The sequence below is a fragment of the Mesitornis unicolor genome, unplaced genomic scaffold (genome assembly GCF_000695765.1).
Source record: "Mesitornis unicolor isolate BGI_N332 unplaced genomic scaffold, ASM69576v1 scaffold14685, whole genome shotgun sequence".
Lineage (NCBI taxonomy): Eukaryota > Metazoa > Chordata > Aves > Mesitornithiformes > Mesitornithidae > Mesitornis > Mesitornis unicolor.
The window spans coordinates 66581-85248 of NW_010183629.1; the positions used below are offsets into that span (position 1 = coordinate 66581).

General features: G+C 38.8%; 1 protein-coding gene across 1 annotated transcript in view; it reads right to left on the reverse strand.

Annotated features, from left to right (window-relative positions):
• CDH2 (cadherin 2, type 1, N-cadherin (neuronal)) overlaps positions 1-18668 on the reverse strand; it is a 40787-nt gene that overhangs the window by 16173 nt on the left and 5946 nt on the right. Inside the window, exons 5-13 of the mRNA XM_010184222.1 lie at positions 17750-17894; positions 16514-16686; positions 11984-12121; positions 11438-11623; positions 8940-9196; positions 7371-7513; positions 5914-6147; positions 5348-5581; positions 3560-3699 (exon numbers count right to left, since the gene is read on the reverse strand). Coding sequence (XP_010182524.1) covers positions 3560-3699; positions 5348-5581; positions 5914-6147; positions 7371-7513; positions 8940-9196; positions 11438-11623; positions 11984-12121; positions 16514-16686; positions 17750-17894 — 1650 coding nt within the window. The remainder of the gene's footprint in view (positions 1-3559; positions 3700-5347; positions 5582-5913; positions 6148-7370; positions 7514-8939; positions 9197-11437; positions 11624-11983; positions 12122-16513; positions 16687-17749; positions 17895-18668) is intronic.

The window sequence follows — 18668 nt, forward strand, 5'->3', positions numbered from 1 at the left end:
CTTTACAAGCATTCAGTCTGTCTGGAATAAACTGCTCTTTTATGACAGACTTCACATCATAATTCCTTGGAAATTCTAGGAGAAAAAAACCCCAAAAACAAGCCAAGGAATCCCACCTTCCTGAGCTGTAGCTCAGAGGAACCAGCTGGAATTTGGAACTCATCAAATTCATTGCAGGAGACAAAAAGAGATTGAAAGGAACATGTCTGCCATGCTTTAGGAGTTTCTGGGGCTTCTGTGACAGCTAAGAAACCCAACCACACAGCTCCCAAATAAATAAATAAACCCTCTTAAATAAATAAATTACTACAAGAGCAAAACCACAAGTCTAAAAACAGTTTGGTTCAGGATGCAGAATCCTAAGTTCTATCATTTGTCTTCAAGCCCTACCAGGCATATCTTCAGGTCACCTAAACATCTGGGACAAACGAGAAAAATATGAGGCCACACAAGGTAAATCTTCAAGTATTCATCCAGAAAAGATTTTTAAAAGGCTTAAGTAATTTGCTTGCTATAAAGAGACGTAAGTAATTTTAAAAGGTACAGATTATGAAAATATCTGAAGCTTTAAAAATATTGTTTTCACTGAGATTTACATGAAGCGTTGAGCATCTGCTTTTATTTTCCAGCATGAGATGCATCCTTGGTTGGACGGTTCTGTGTTTACGAGTCACCTTGGGCGCTGCCTTCTACCGAAGCTGCTTGTTCAATCAATCCTGATGGTTTTGGGGAGAGTGCACCATAAAAAGTTAATATTGACGTACAGCATTTTCCTCTGTCATTTGCCGATGACTTGTGGATGCTAGGTTGACATGAAATAATTTTACTTGATTTTAATAGAACAGTGGCAGTTTTACCCTATGAGGTCTCATTCCGAAAATAGATTTTTTTATGGCAGTCTCATGGTTTTTTAGAACACTAACTTTGACAAAACTTTAATGCCTTAACTCTGACAAAAATGCAAAGATCTTTACGACCAATGCCTATTGCCACAATGTTCTGCATGCAGCTTTCCTCATACAGTTTTTTGCTAAGCAGTGATTCTAAAAAATTAGATTACTACTTCCAGGGAACTTGCTGGGACATTTAAAAAGCTTGTAACTCCAGGTTCTTAAATCTCACATAAAATAGCAAATACAATGCTCCCTCTTTCCCCTGGGCACAGGATGTGAGGGGGGAAATGAGAGAACCAAACCCAAATGATCCCAGGAGCTATTATCATCTAGTTAAGCACAGGCAGAAATTAGATTTTATTATATAAAATGTCAAACCAAAATAAAGTAAAATAATATCCCTTAAAAACAAGACAGAGCTTATTTCCATCATCCTCTGTAATTAAGTGTCTACATGAAAATTTTGTGCTCTCTATTCACCCATTCTGGACAGGGACAAATTCCTAACATTGGAGATGTGGGAGAACCTACCCCCTTTTTGCCAACAGAGTGGTCTAAAACTTGCTACGGAAGTGGTTATAAAAGCTAACTATACTTTGCATGACCTTTTATTTTCTTTTCCTGCAATGTTTGTTACAGTTGGAGTGTATAAAGACCTTTTAGACCCTCAGACACTGTGGTCAACTGCTCAATGGGTCAGGAAAGGGACCAGAGTACCTGAACTATGTGGCTGGCAGCTAAGACAATTAATGCAATAGCGGCCTTAAAATCTGTCTTAAGAAAGTAAGCAGGGTTTTTGTGGCTAAAAATAATTCAATTTTCTATAAAACCTTTAAACCTGTGTCTAGGTGCTTCCTCTTCTCACTGTGAAACTGATCCTAATTTCACATTTCTTACCCCTTTACTGCTATTCCACCCACTGACAGTTTTTGCACGCATTGTGCTCATTCACTGTTGGTGAAAGGCTGCGCTTACAGATGGTTTAAACCCTGCTGATCTCTGCAACACTCACACAATGTTACCTCTTCCCAAACTACCCCATCTGTACCTCTGACAAAGACAGCACTTTCACTGGAGAGGCACGCAGATGGACACAGGAGAGCCCTCAGCACCATTTCTCAGCTATTAAATACTTTAATCTCGTTGCATGCTGTTACAACAATTTTTGAAGTTTCTGATTTGCAGCACAACCTTTCCCAATGCTACTCTAGCATCACCTGTGACTTCCCAATGAACAATATATGCTCCAAGAACCTTACTAACTGTCCTGAGGGTTGTGAGGACAATAATTAAAAATCAAAACCACGCGAAAATTGCTGAACAGATCCTCCAGAGAATTGTGGGTGAACATGAGCTGGGGATATGTGAACTGAAAAATTAGTTCTCACAAGACTGAGTTTTCTTGATGTTTCTTAAGCTTGTACCTCTGCTGTGCAATCACAGATGCACAAACAGGATGCGGTTCTCATACTCAAACTATCTGTGTACAAACAACTGCAATACAGATAGGGACTCAAAGGGTTGTCTTCAATTTGTTTAGTTACATAAGCAATTTTCCAAAACTGCATAAATGGAAGTTTCCTTTGCAAACTGCTTAAAAAGAAAGTTATGCAGAAAAGCCAGGAAGTAGGAACAGTACTTGGGGAAATGCAGGAAGCATGGAAATTATTAAGGGGAACACAAATTTCAGACAAACAAACAAACGAGCAGACGAAAGCTATAAATGGCTGTACCAGTGAAGGGAGACCTTTTCAGATAACTCAAGTGCCAGATGACTGTGACTGGAGATGTATGGAAGAATTTAACTTAATTTTTCAAGGCTTTTTACTGGAAAATTTCTTAGGCTCTATTATATGCACTGTTCCCTTCGTAATTATTGCACTTACTTCTACTGCTAATAATGTGCATAAATCTACTGTTTGTCATGTTCATAAAGCACTAAATAAACCTTCCCTGAAGGAAAGAAATCGCTCTGCTTGGAATTTCACTAACTTGAGGATAGAGGGAAAAGTAAGCTATTCTTAGCATATACACATCACTCCTAGTCCTCTGACATATCAGCAGTGGTTCAAGCAGAGGTGACGTGAGAGTAAATGCATATGGCACCTGCCTGGAAAGGTATCTGAATAAACACAGATGTGTCCTGACAGCTACTTGAAACATAAATACTTTCAAAGCTGAAATCCCAGTAGTGCCCAATCTGTCAATAGCCAACATCACTGCATATCTAGAAAGGCGTTCACCCAGCACTAAAAGAGGGTCATATTTGGAACAGACTAGATTAGGCACTCTGCACTGGTGATTCTGTACAACACGATCTCAGACAAAGAGGGAAGAAGGTTTACTGACTGCAATGAGAGTGGATGTTAATTTTCATTTAAATACAACAGCCTTATAGTTGGAATATGGTCAGAATGTATTGAGCGTTAAGTGGACAAGATGCTAAGTTTACATCTCATCCAAAAGGCAAGCAACTGGTATTTCTGGAACTGCAAAAAACAACATGAGAAAGTAACGTTATATTTCAGATTTTGAAACATTACTCATCCCTTTCAGTATTTAAAGCAAAAATTAGCTACCTATCACAATGCGTCAGTGGAAACAAAACAGATGAAGTGCAGAGTGAAGTACAAATCTATACATAAAAAACATTAATCATTCCTCACCTGATCTTCTTCTCCACCACCTTCTTCATCGTATTTCAGAATGTTGTCTCTCACATCATCTTCTGGATCAATCAAGAGCTGCTTTGCCTGACGCTCTTTATCACGGCGTTTCATCCATACCACAAACATTAAAACTAAAACTACATTGCAAAAAGGGAAGACACAAAACTGTATTTTGATTCTGAAGTACAGTCACAGAAAATTGTACAAATTTAACACCAAGATTTAAAAACAGAAAAAGAGCAAAAAAGCCAAGAAAGTTGGCTTTGACTGTTCTGGATGAGTCTTTTTGTTAAAAAGCAAACTTCACAGAAGGCAGCTTAAGCAAGAGATGTTTAAACTGAGTCTACTATAGGCAATTTGATTTGGAAATCAATCATATATTGAAGGTCGTAAGTCACAAATCCATCCCACATCTGCAAAATAAACTGGTCATGAAAAGTAGTAAGAAAGACCAAGCTTCATGAACCACTGGATTCAGAAGGGAATCTCCCCGTAGTGGCAAGGATTTGAAGAGATTTGCTATTTTTTCTGCTATGTCCCAAGAATGTACAGAAATCTAAACAGTTTAAGTAATTCTTAGGTTTGAACATTACCAAGCTTAGGTCACTTTGTCATACAGCTCAGTAGTCCGCGAGAACAGACCATACTGCTGTCCAAGTTTAGATTTATGATTAGAATCAAAAGGAGTCAAGGTACCTTTAATCTCAACAATTTCAAATTATACTGTTGTTTACAAACTAAAGCTTGTTAAAGAAAACTGAATTAGAAACAGAATAGAATAAATGGGAGTAAATAAATTTCTAAAACAACAGATGTGTTTCCAATTACAACCACCTTCATGGAACGAAATTCCAATGTATCCAGAATGTCAACAGAAGAAGAGTATCTTAAAAGTATTTGACAGTTTCAATACGGCTCTGTTAATTCAATACCTAACACTTTAAGAGTGTCTCCCATCAGGAAAATAATTGTACTGTGTTTGTGTACAGCCATGGGTTTAGCCACGCTCAAGTTTTTTTTTTTCCGTTGGAATTACCCCTTTCCATCATTTTGTATGTTCTGGACTGGTGCACAGCATACTCTGAGCAGATTAATCCCCTCCTTGTGTTCCACCACAGGCAGAAATCAGTTAACCATAATGTGTAGGAGAGCTAGCATCTAATTTACTACACTGGACAGACACTTAGTCATGATGTTTAGTCATTTCCCTTCCTGAAGACACTTTGACAAAATAAAATACTAGCACAGCTTTATCTAATACTTAAACACAAATACCCCGCTTTAAACCTGCATGACTTCCTGCTTCTCGGGCCTTATGTGAAGAACGGTGATGTATTACTTTCCAAAATCATCAAACAGCCTACTTATATTAATCTAAAGCACAACAGTAGTAACACCAGAGCACTCCTTAAAGGCACTGTTACTTGCTGTTTGTGGCATCAACCCACACAGGACCAGCAGCACAAGTGAGTCGAGAGGTAGGGGGACTAATCACATCTTCATCCTGGTCACTCACTGATGTAACATAACAACTACCCATGGGCATAGATGGAAAAACCTCTTTCACAGACCCACTGTAGGACTTGACTTGATCTGTCTCTCAGACTCCTAATCCTTTATCATCAGGAAGTTTTCATACTTGTCCAAAACATTAAATTAAGGAGCAACAATCCTTGGACTTGAGTTTTTTATCACTCCCCCATCTTTGTCAAGGTACATGGGACTAAAACATAATATGGTACTTGGAAATCAAAAGAGTTAAGACCAAGAGATTTATCTACTCACTGAGCAAGATGATGATACAAAGCAGAATTGCAATGATGGCACCAGTGCCCAGTCCTGCGCCAACCATTCGGTCAACATCAGTGCAGTCTCCATTTATGTCACATTGGCAAACTTTCACTTTCAGCACAGAAGTGCTAGATGCATGTGGATTTCCAGAATCTGTAATTACTATGGGCACATCGTAGATACCAGCCTCCAGGAACCTGATCCTTAAAGAGAGCTGGGCGTGATCACCTGTGTGTGAAAATAAGGCATTTGTTAAAATGTAATGTACTGCTCATGTGGGCTTAAATGAGTGTTGGCAAAAATGGCTCATCTCTGAGCTCTGAATTAACTTATTGTTCAATCCACTACACAATACTCAGGATAACAGTCTTATTTATTACTGTGAACATCTTTTCTTTCTTAAAATTTCTTGTTCTTTAAAGAACTTACACTAAGGTGCTTTCCTATTCATATTAGCCAAATTCAGGTATGTTGCAAAGTAACACCAAAGTAAAATACAGAAAAGCATATACAATAATTTCTTTAAAAAATTTTATTAAGACTTCTAAAACGTTAATTACCACTAATTCGAACAATAGTCCAATTCCTCTTAATACTAGCAGGTGTGTCAGGCAGCTCAAAGGCAAATGGGCCTGCATTTGGATCTATGTCAGGGTCTACAGCAGTGATGTTAATAGCGTTAGGCTGTAGTGTTTCACAAGTCGTGGCTTCTTTCGGATTCACTTGAGGGGCATTATCATTGATGTCCAGCAGGTATATCTGAAGTGTGCCAGTTCCGCTCATCGGGGGTATTCCTTAAAGAAAACAAAAGTGTATTGAGCCCGTTTCCAATTGGAAAGTTTCTTAACTGAAGCTATACCAACACTTTTCAATTACCATGTCCATGCGTTCACATTAGTTTTGGGATTCTGTCTTTACCAAGGCAATCTAATGCTGTCACTGCTCCTGCTAACACTCAAATTCTTACTTCTGTCCTCAGAAAAATTAGCCTACTTAGCAAAAATCAGCAGCTAACTGCAGATCCAGAGATCAGGGACTCAACTACTTTACTGACTAGACAGCCAGTTTCTCTCCAGAGACAGTCCACATCAGAGAAAAAGTTGCAGAATTGGGACTGTTTATCCTCTGTAGAAATTATTCTGTAGCTTCGAAGACGTACATCCATCCTTTACCACAAGTGTGCTATTTAAATTATTTCTAATACTGGCTTGCAGCATGCTACTTCTAGACGTTCTTGCTATCCATATCAAGTATGTGATGCTTCTGTAAACCTTGTTAAAGTCACACATTTATGTGAACGTGTGGCACTGAATTTCTCAGTGTAATTAGCAGTGGTTCTCATTCCACCCCCACCTCACCATAATCTTCCAGTTCCATTTAATTTTGTTCTCCAGAACAGAGCCAAAAGGATAGAAGTAGTTGATCTAGCTTTGTTATACTGCATCAGTTTGCAAAATTTTACCATTTGTCTTCTCTCCAATGTAAATAGTCCCAGTGTTTCAATTTTTCCCTTCTAATGTGAGAACGCTCCTAATTACATCTGCCGTCTTTCTGCTATCAGCTATGAACAGTACAACATTCTAGCCAAACTCAAAGGACAAGTTTCTGAGCAGAGACTGTTAGCTGTCATTAATAAAATGATAATGACAAGACACTTCTCCCTCCGCACTGCTGTAGTCTGAATGTGGAAAAATAAAAATAACCCTCCCTCAACACATTACTCCCCATAAAATCCACTTATGCTGTGCACTCAAGACTACTGCATTCCTGTGTAGGTTTTTTCAGTTTTCTGTAAACTTGGCTAATGTAACTAAGCCAGTGCCTTTATCCAAACTTACAAAATTATTTTTCAGCCCATTTCCTGAGTAGCTGGAAAATATACAAAGTCTGATACTAATACAGACTTCCAACTGGATGTATTCTAAGCATATCTTGTTTTCTGCCCTGCTGAAATGGAATGTCATTTTAAACACACAGAAGAAAGCTTTCTGAAAACATATACAATGTTGATACATACCATTATCAGAAGCAAGAAATGTTGCATTATACATATTGTTTTGCACATATATTGATTCTCTGTCCAAAACAGCTGTAGTAGTTATTTGTCCATTAACAGGGTCAATTTTCAGCCAGTTTGCAGGATCTGAAAGTTTTGAGTACCTGTGTATTTGATCACAAGATGCGTTATTTATTTGCCATCGTAAATATTGACAACAAAGACAATATCGGTATTTTAATTTGTATTCTAGACACATTTTTGGAATTTGGAGACAATATTTCAAAAATTTCCATTTATTAAGCCTTTTCACTAAAATTCTTGAAAACACCTATTACAAACAGTCCTGCATTTAGATTCTTGAAGTGCCCTGCCATGTAAGTTGTCATGTAACTGGAATAAATCATATAATTACAGCAAACTATATAACATTCATTTTCAGACTCAATTGAAGTATTTCATTAAGGATTCCTCTTGCTTGTTCTATACCTACAGAGCTGTTCATACTAACTTATCAGAGCTCTGCAGGCAGGAGAGAGGTAAAAATGGATAAAGAGTACTAGAGTAGCACTAACTGGTGTTATTCTAGCACTTCCAATATCACTTACTTAATTTTTTTAGAGGCCCTGGTTTTACTGCACGCTCATCTTAATTTGAAAGAAGACTGTCTTTCAAAATCATCCTTCTATCTGATAAATTTGCCCTTTGACATTTGTCAAAGGTAAGCTATCTTAGGCCATTAAAAATGCATATACCCTTAAGTTCTCATGCTCTCGTGTCTGTCATGGTTATGTCCAGAAATGGGCAAAGTGTCAGCAGCAAGCCAAAATTAAGAGAAAATAAAACTGTAAGAACCTTGATTTTGAAAAGCAGGACAGAAAGTAAATTCTGGAGTTTCCTCCCCAGGAGCTAGAAAAGCTGTTGGATAAGCTAGGAACCTGAGTTCTGGCCCAAGGCTAGTTGCTGTGCCTTAGCTTTGCAATCAATGACCATGTTTTAAATGACGGATGTGAAAGCATGTTTTAAGATTTCCATGTTTTATCCTCTTCATCCCTCTCATTTAGCACAGTGTTAAACATCTGACAAATTATGATCAAATTATCATCATAGCTATCAGTACAAAAGTTCACAGATGGACAACAGCACTTTGTACTGCTGTAGAATAAATGAGAAGAAATTAAAATCTGGTCAACAATCTGACATGGTTTTGCTGTTGTGTCAAAAATTACTGATTGATTTAAATTGCAAATGCTCTTAGTTCACACAAGCACATCTGCTCTGACTGAATTTGCTGGGATGCCATATATACTTTAACACAGGTGTGTAAATTCATTCTAAAATTCTAAAATAAAGTGGGATTTAGCCTTAAATGATGACCCAGTTTACACATCTACGAATGCTGGTCAGGTCACCTTCTCTACAGCCAAAAATCCCTTTAAAGAGAGCTGCACAAAAGCTACAGAAGGTACTGGTATATCTGTGTGCTGTGGTAAAAGCAGTCATTTCATGTGCAGTCTCTTTGCTCCTCATCCAATCTATAACACAGATATAACTCCAGTTGTGAAATAACTGCAAAATGTTTGTACAGACCTTAGAGAGGTTTGCTGCATGTAACGGTCTGGGTCTTGCGCCGTGAAAGTTGTCAACACACTACCAGCAAGTAGCCCTTCTTCTTGACGTACATGCTTAGGGTTTGGAACAAAATATGGGCTCTCATTCACATCAATGACAGTGATAGACACAGTTGCTGTTGACTGAGGAGGATGTTGAATCCCCTTAGCCAGAGGCACTTGATTTTCCGCAGCTACAGTAAGTACAAACATCCTGTTGGTCTCAAAGTCAATAGGCTGGGAAAAGCAAAGAGCAGCGAGTGTTAACATTTACTCACAACAGTGAGGGATACACATAATAACACTTTTACTTTAAAGCACATTTTTAAATATTACCTGTACTGCTTTTCTCAAAAAAGCAAAGAGGCTAAAGAGAACACAATCAACGTAACACCTCAACATGAGGTTGGGTTGGGGTTTTGCTTAGCAGCAGCAGCAGCAGCTTTGAAATCAGATCAGCTAGAAACATTCTCATTCTTTGATTTAACTCACTCTGGTACTGCCATTAGGGGTAATTGAGGAAAAAAGCAGTTTCATCAGAAGACCACGTAGGAACTCCCAGCTTTCTGCCAGGCACTCATGTGAGCAGCTGTGCCTCCTGAGGAGCTCTCCTGGGGAGAGAAAGCTGCCTCTTTCTATTATGAGGATGAAGGTTTCCTTCAAGCAAGATCATGATCATACCTAGCCCTACAGATCAGAGATTCTCATGCCCTTCATGATTCACTAGAAAGACTTTGTAATCCTAGATAATCCCATTGCTGGTATACCTACAGCTCCCATCTTCACAGTCCAGACAACCTTCAGTTTGAGGACTTCCTTACTGAACTAGAAGTCCAATTTAAGTCTGAGCAAAACCAGCTTGAGACTAGAGTTCCTCTGTTGTGCTGCATAGGGGTGAAGCATTCCCCAAGACTCGATTCGCTTTAGTACTTTGCACTGTACTACTTGTGCATATTCTAGACTTGAGGGAACCCTGCACCTTACAGGGGCAGCTGGCACGTGACAATATGAAGTCAATGACAAGAGATAGTCCAATTTTCATTACAGGTTGACAGATCAACTCATGGCACTGCCAATAAAAACTGTAGGCAGGCTTCCAAACTCTTCTCATGTCTGTGTGCTCAAAGGAGTGCTGCTGGCCAGACTGCAGATCTGCCAGGCTGATTTTGCTAAGCTGTTTAAGAGCCTCTGATTCCCAATGGTATAGCTGGCCCCCTTCTGAACAGGCCCATCGTTCCCTTGCATTTGTATTCCAATGAGGCTCCCACATGCTGCTACTCTGTTGTTAAACCAGGTCAGATACCAGGTGAAATACTTCAGCAGTAGAAGGGAGAGAATTTGTTAAAAATAAATTTGTGAGTCACTAAAGCTGTATTAAACAGGTTAGAGATTTGGAATCTTAAGTTTGCTTCTCTTTATAATAGTTTGGTTTAATGTTAGCATTTTTAAAATTCACTTTTCCAGACATTTTTAGTTTGATACCATTCCTAGATCTAAAAAAAAAAATGCTTATGTGCTTAATAACAAAGCCCAGACACTGACATAATTCTTGCTGGAAGACTGCAAAAATTGGTACCTCTTGGGAAGTGCAGTTAAAAAACAGTTCTTAAAAAACAAAACAAAACAAAACCCACCTAGTGTGAACTACCACTATAGCTGTACAAAAATTGTATCTTTTTCTCACTTAAGATACTGAGAAAATTAAAAAAAATAAAAAGAAGAAAGGAAAAAAAAAAAGGTGAATGTTTTAATTTCCAAATGGAAACACCGGCATTTCACACTTGGCTTCATAAGTGGATCAGCCAAAAGCAGAACAGGCCAACTCAGAGATGAGACACTTATCAGAGGACCATGATGAAAGGTGGCTACTGGCTGGCAAGTTTAATTATAGAAGCACATTGTTATTATCACTTGAAGTAAGTCACCCCTCAACACAGCTGTGTTGGCTAGAGAATGGAGACAGGCAGGTTATTCCATAAAAGGTATCTAAATGAGGTTTTAAAAATAGCCAGTCTTTAAAAAGCCTCTTGTAGAAGTAGCCTCCCACCTATCGCTTTTTCCTTTCTGATTGTGCCTTGACTGCCTGTATCTGTTCCTTAATGGGAACATGTTGACATAAAACCCACAGACAACAAGCATGACTACTAATGGAGGCCAGGAGGTAGGAAGTTGTGCCTTTTACACAAGCTACAAAGTAAATGCTTTTTCACAGGCTCATTCCTATCTTTCAGCAAATAAAGCTTCAGAACCTGTCATTTTCAACAATCTAGCCTGATTTTTAAAACTGATCAGTTGGAACACTACAGATAGCATAAGCAAGGAAATGCTCCATGAGATGGATAGTTTACTTCCACAAGACTGACTGTGTCCATCCATTTTACTTTCCAACCTCAGGAGTTCGCATTTCTCCCCCTTTTCTTCCATCCCCCGCATTTCTTCCATCTCTGCTTAATTCTCTGAAGTGCAAGCATCTCTTACCTTCACAACAGTCACCAGCCCATCATTGCTATTGGGATCAGTCAGGATGGTAAATCGACCTGTTGGGTCTCCTCCGGTCATTCGGTACAATGCATTCCAGGCAGGCGTGTGGGGCTGATCTTTATCCGTTACCGTCAGATTCGCTACAATCACATCCACCCTGTTTTCTGGCACTTCCCCATAGAACTGCAGAAAACAAGAAGGCATTTTACCTCAGCTGCAGAAGCACACAAGAGCCATGCCATACTGCACATTCATCAACATTAGGGAATGCATCTCTCCTCACTGGAGCTCTGACAATTTATCTAACAAAGTTTACCTGAGGCCACCCAGAAAACCGATGGTTTGATTCACTTGTCAGCTTTTGCCTTTTGGCCTAAGCACAATACCGCATCTAAGGGATGTATATTCTGCACGTATTTCAGTTCTGCCTGCCAGTACACTATTTAATAAGTAATAAATATTTACTGTCTGAGAATATAATGAGAAAAGCAGGGAAAGGTTATAAATATGCACATCCTTCAGTTATTCCCACCCTGTACTTACAGTCATGGCGGTGAACTCTGGAGGATTGTCATTGACATCTGTCACAGTGATGACAGCAGTTGCTGTGTTTGAAAGACCATATGTTGGGTTTCCTTCCATGTCCGTAGCTTGAATTATTAATGTATATTGTTGCACTTTCTAAAACACAAAATGACATCAACATCGGTTTTAGGCAAAACTAACATTACCGTAGGACAGCAGGTGTTTCTGAAACTGCACTTTGCTAAACAACGGAGTCTATCATACTGTTTATTCTAGTTAGCATCACCCAAAATGACAGGAGCAAAGTTTGTGCCACAGGAATGGAGCACCAGGCTGCATCTAGCTTTATTGCATTCCTGTTTCCTCAATTATCACTGTCATGAGGACATACTGCCTGCTTCCTACCCTTAAAATCAAAAGCACTTTATACAGTTAATGCTGTTATCACAGATTTAACAACGTCTTTCATCCAACAGGGAAAAAAACAAGAGCGCAGTTTATATTAAAACAGGGTAAGTCCTCAAAGGCATTTAAGAGAACTGAGCCAAGGCAGGTTCGTTGGCCAAACAGCCACAACTGCCAAGCTTTTGTTTTAGCCAAGCCCAAGTATAAAACTGCTGTTGCAATGTCTTGCGATTGCTATGGAAACCCAAGATGTCAAGGCTAACCGAGAGGAGTAGTAAGGGCACTAGAAGAAAGAGGGAGGGAACAACCGCACAGGAGATTTCCATAAATGTTAAACACCCTGGTCCAAGATGGCCTCCAGTCCCCTCACTCCCCCTCCTCCCCGCCCCTGGCACTGCGCATGCCATCAGTAATGGCCCTCAGAGCTCAGCTGGAGCTGGCCCAAGGCTCCCTCCAACACAAGAAATGCCCAGTGGAGACCTGACCTCAAACTGTTTAGCTGCTTAAACCAAAGTTAACGAGGTAAAGATTTTTTTTTTTTGGTAGAGTTGTCGAGAAGTTGATTTTAACAGTTTCTACAGTGAAATGCAAATATTGTGTATCTTTTTTTCACTTATCAGTTCAGTTTCCCAGCTTGCAGAGAGCTAGGTGTTATCATTCAGTTCTTTCCAAAAGGAAATGCACAAGCATAAGGAGTTGCTATTACTTTGAAATATCACTTTCATGAATGGTTTACCAACACTGGCAAAAAACCTTCTGGCAAAATAAAAATACTTCGAGATAAGTCTATTCTTTTTTTCCCCCACTCAGTACCTTATTTTCTCCCAGTACTTAAAGACTGGGGTGTAAGACAGATGACTTTTCATGGAAGCCCTTTACAAAAAGGAAGTATGGGCATCAACACAAAAAAATAAGCAAGGACAACTGCACTGATAATGTCAAATTTTCAAACTTTGGCCAGACACTATGGCAGACATTAGAGATTGCACACGTCCAAGCAGCAAAGATGAGCCATTGAATAAAAAAAGCTTTTAAAATAAGCTGTATGAATCTTTATCTCCCACTGAAAATGCTCGTGTCCTCTTGCACAAAGTAAACCTTACAACACACCCCAAATGTGTATCACTATATATGCACCCCGCGGTTCTTTAAAAAAGCAAGACTAATATTTTTTATACAGAAGTGTAATATATATGTTTAACAATGCATAAGTCTGTATACTAATTCTAGCTTGAAAAATAAACTTGCAAAGTGACCCCTGAAAGACTTAGAAAACCCCCTATCCTAAAGGTTTCCTTCAGTGACACCAACAAGCAGCAGCCACAAGAGAATCAAAGAAACACTTCTACAACTTTCATCCAGGAAAAAAATATGTACTTTACTTATTGTGAAGCAATAAAATCTAGAGCAGCATTGAAGAAAATCTTGCAGCCAGATAATTCTACGTTATTGAAACAGCAGGTGCTTCTGATTCATCTGGGTCTTAACGTATTGATCCCAAGAAGCAAATTTCATTAAGGAAACTCCGCTATTATTACATGGAGACTCAACTTCTGTACAGTCTTCTTATTTAATTCCAACAGATGAAGCACACTAGAAACTGCCCCCAAAAGTGCCCCAAAAGACAACATATATGTGGTTTTACTTGTTTTTCCCCCTTCCCAGCACTCACATACAGACAGCCGCTAGGAATGAAATTTCAGAAATCAACAAGCATACAACTTTCCAAGCATGGGGAAATTGGGGAAGGTGGCTCTCCTCTTTTGACTGCAGGTTGAGAAGCAGCCAGGAATAATCCACGGAGTGTGTGTCAGCAGCCTGCACCAAGACTTTGCAGCAACACATCCAAAAACGAACTGGCAGCTTCAAGAAAGAATGCAGACCTCATCAGGTCACATCTTTCCACTTCAACACAGGCCAAATAAAAGAGCACTCCACTGAATTAACCTCACCTGAGGAAGGAATGTCAGTGTGTAAATTTAAGTACCCTGCCTGACTTCTTCGGCACCTCCAGCAGTAAGGTAGATGTTTTAATGCTGAAGTAAATTCCACAGCAGTAGCAGAAGAAATAAGAACAGCTGGATCTTATGAAATACTGTCTTTTGCGATAGCGAGTGAAAGATTTCTGCTGCCTTGAGCTGAGTCCCCTACCTAAGCAACTCTCCTCCTCTGCATATTAGCATGGATAATGCATTGTGCATGTTAACCTAAAATACCAGCAGATAAGGAATGCTATCAGAGGAAAAACTTGTTTTTTCTCTCTCTCTGAACTACACTTATGCTCCCATAAATAATGGGCCACATAATTTAAGAATTTAAAAGTGTCTGGTATTTTATGAGCCTAACTGGAGCTTTAGAAAGAGAGTCAAGACTTAAGAGAAAAGGGCAGAATGGCAGAAGTGGGTAGCCCAGCTGAGGTTCCTGGACAACAAAGAACCTTGTGCAACAAGGCATTCCCAAGACAGATCTGGCTTTCTAGACTCTGGGTCATTTTAACTTAATTGACTTCCACAAAACGACTCAGGAAATTAAGGAAGCAGAGCAATGGCTTGGGAAGGAAACCATTTCATCTCATATTAGTCTAATTTAATATTTGAACAATTTAACATTAATCATTAATATTCAACATGTGCAATAAATGTTTATAAATACTCATTTGGGTATCAGTGCAGTGATCCATCAGGCAAACTGATGGAAAATGACAAGGCTTCTCCAGCTGTTAATGTGAGGGTCTAAGCTCCAGACAGCTGGTTTCTTCCAAGTCAAATCACTCCGATACAGCTAGTCACTGAGTAATAAAACTCAGAGTTATCATTATGTCCTTCTGAAAGTTCACCTGTCAAAGATGACCAAGGGATTTTAAAAACAAGGGCAAAGCTGCCCATCATTCTTTTAATTTAATGGAAGAATACTGTGAAGTTCAGGGTTTTCCTTTCCTCAAATCCATCCTCTTAAAAACCAACTTAAACAGAATGAATGTTAATAAAACTTCAAAAATTAATTGCAGTATCTAGCAGTCTGTTTAGCTTTTCAAATCTACTGATTGCCCCTTTCAAACAGAAATGCATCAGAATATTAATATCCAACCCAGAGCATCAGAAAGAATTTTTGTTCTCCATTTTAAATAAGTATAAGCAAACAGCTAAAAGCTGAATGGCAAATCCAGTTTAAAAAAAACCTTCAGATTTAATGAGCTAAAATGAGGTTAGTAAAACAGAAGTTAAACAAGATGTGTTGAAGTAAGATTTGTTTAGATTTTATAGTTTGTTTATAAAATAATGCTTATGCCTTGTGAAGTTTTCAAGTGGTTCAAAAGCACAGTTGGTCCATGTGACATAACTGGAATGGGGAGGCAAATATTTTTATTCCCAGCTCACAGATGGGTGAATCAGAGCAGAGGATCTGGCACCCTCCTCCTCCAGTGGTGGGCACAGTGAAGAACTGTCTAGACAGAAAGGGACCTGCCCAGCATGCAGGCAGGTCAGATTTATTATTACTTTTTAAAAAGGTTTTGAATATGTGTCCAAGCCTTGAGATAATTCTCTATCTATGCAGTTTCCAATATCAACTGGTTTATTTCTTAGAAATGCACTTTTCAAATTTTAAAAATGGTAATATTTTTCCTAGTTTATTTTACTAAGTTACTGCAAATTTATCAACACAGCATCCAGAAGATTTCAAGTATTTACCATCTCTCTGTGAAGAGCCAGGAAGAGGACAGAAACTATCCTGGAGCTTCCAAAATAAATAAAATGTATAGCAAATTTCTTTTCCATCTTCTCTTTGCCTATAAAGCTCAGCAAGAAGACAGGGCTGGAGCTGAGAAACACCTCTCATATCAGCACCCAGGCCAAGAATCTGAGGTCCTTATCTGCATCACTCTGTTTCAGCGTACACCTGTTCCTTAAAAGCAAACAGGTTTTTGAGACAAGACCCTTTTCACAATCCCACAGAACTGAGAGTGACCACATGTACAGAAGATGTGGGTCTCATTTCCAACCCCATCCTAATTTCCTCTTTTCTAGGGAGAAAGTTCAGACCAGAGAGGGGGAGAGAGAAGAGCATTCGTAAGTTACTAGTAAAAAATGTGCTTCTTCACACTATTAAGAACAACCCAGCCCGTAGGATTAAGACATGCCATACCTCTCTGTCAAGCCCAGCTGCTACAGTGATAATGTCACCAGTCTCGTTGTTGATTGTAAACATGTTTGGAGAGGGGCTGCTCGGGGCCTGTGACAAGATTCTGTATCTCAGCATCCCATTCTGGGCATTGGGATCATCAGCATCGATGGCAGTAACGGTCATCACGTAGGTTCCTAGCAGCGGGATACATAATTGATGTTATATAAAGAGTTTACTCAGATTACACAAGATCACTTACAAGCAATGGTCAAAGCATGTATTTCTTTTGGTAAACTTTGCACATTCCTTCTCTTACTTATAACAAACTGGGTAAACCTAAGACTCACCAAGAAAGTAATTAAAATACATAAGAGGAGATAAAAATACTTCTGTGTTTATAAAATATCAGATTTGCTTATAACTGAAGAAGGTCCATAAACAATGAAATCCTACAACTCTGCCATAAATAACATTTCTGTAACAACAGAGCTCCTCATGTTTAGATAAAACCATTATTAATTGGGCCAAAGGAAATATACTTGATTTTCAGAATTGGTGCACATAACTGATAGTGATTGAAAATAGATGTAAATAATACTCTTTCAAAGGTCTCCGAGACGCATGTTCTTTCCATCTCAAATGCCAAGTCAACACTGCAAAGTGAGAAAACACGTTTCTTGTGCTAACCTTTCTAAAAAATTCATTTTGCACTACTGACAAATTAAGAAAGTGGTTTCAGCCATAGTGCAAACTCTAGTCTGAGCCGATGAGAATTTTAATGAGATGTGAACAACATTTAGAGTTTTCTTGAGAATTCAAATGAAACTGTTTTATTTCAAATCCCTTTATTTCCAAAGCCTCTGAGATTCAGAACTAGAACTGGGTCTGCTGATACTTCGGAAGTCTTTTATACCCTGACCTGTCAACTAAATGAACATCAGTGGCTATCATGAACATAACTGTAAGAACAGTGACACTATAAATAGGACTTCCTAAAATAGGAGCCTAAAAGTTACATTCTTAAAGCCTACTCTGTTTTAGTTTAGGTGCATTGTAATTTCTTTAGGAAATTAATCGCAGCATGCTAAAAAGTGAATTAAAAGGTGAAATGATAAGATGGTATCTGAAATTTTGCTCATCACACTAATAAGGTGCCTTCGAAGGTGCTAGAAGGTCTGGAGGCACACCCTTCCTCATCTTCAAATTGTTACTGCATACCTTTCCCACACAAACACACTTTGAAAGCACATGGAGTACCTGGCTTAGATCCTTCAGGGACTGTCCCATTCCAAACCTGGTGTAAGAATTCAGGTCTATTGTCGTTCATATCAATGACATTGATAACAATGTCGATAGGATTTTCCACCTGGTTTCCATTTACATCCACTGCGTGCGCTCTCAGCTGCAAAAATCATTAAAGTATTAGAATCTGCACAACAAACAGGCACAAACAGATACAGTCATGGTGGAAGGAAGTTTCAGGCCAGACATTTTTAGCTCAGTGTATTTTGCTATCTGCCACTGCCCCCTCATATCGACCATTTGAGTTTTCAGGTTGCTAATGGCACTGCTGTTCAGACTTCTACACTATTCCAAGTTGCACACTTACTTCTTTGATTTGCTGAAAATTATTTTGAATCCTGTCATTTTGATTATCAATGCCTACTGTCATACATGTATCTGTTTTTAAATAGTAACTGTTAGAAAACAGACTGTAGAAATATGCAGATTTATATCAAACAGATAGCAACTTATTAACAAACCATAGGGAATGAACACCAGCATCACTTCAAAAAATTCTTCACTGATGTTATGGATACTGAATAGACATGAATGCATAGGAAAAGAGTATAGAACAGATTCGTGCTACCTGCACCACCAAGGTAAGGTTTGTGATAAATCACTGTCAGCCTGGAATTTCAGTATGTTTACTAAAATTAAGCTAAAGTTTATGGACCGAGTTTCAAAGATACTGAGACACTTACTTTTAATGCCCCAATTGTCAAAAAAAACTGAGTAACTACCTTTGACAATCAGGTTTACCTAAATCATCTTAAATTGGACAGTCGAAAAAAAGGAACACAGTACTTTCTGAAAATTTAAACCTATGTATCCAGGCCAGAGCCTGGCAATTGCTAGGCAAAAGAGCAACTTTCTCCTATAGCAGTCCTGCTGA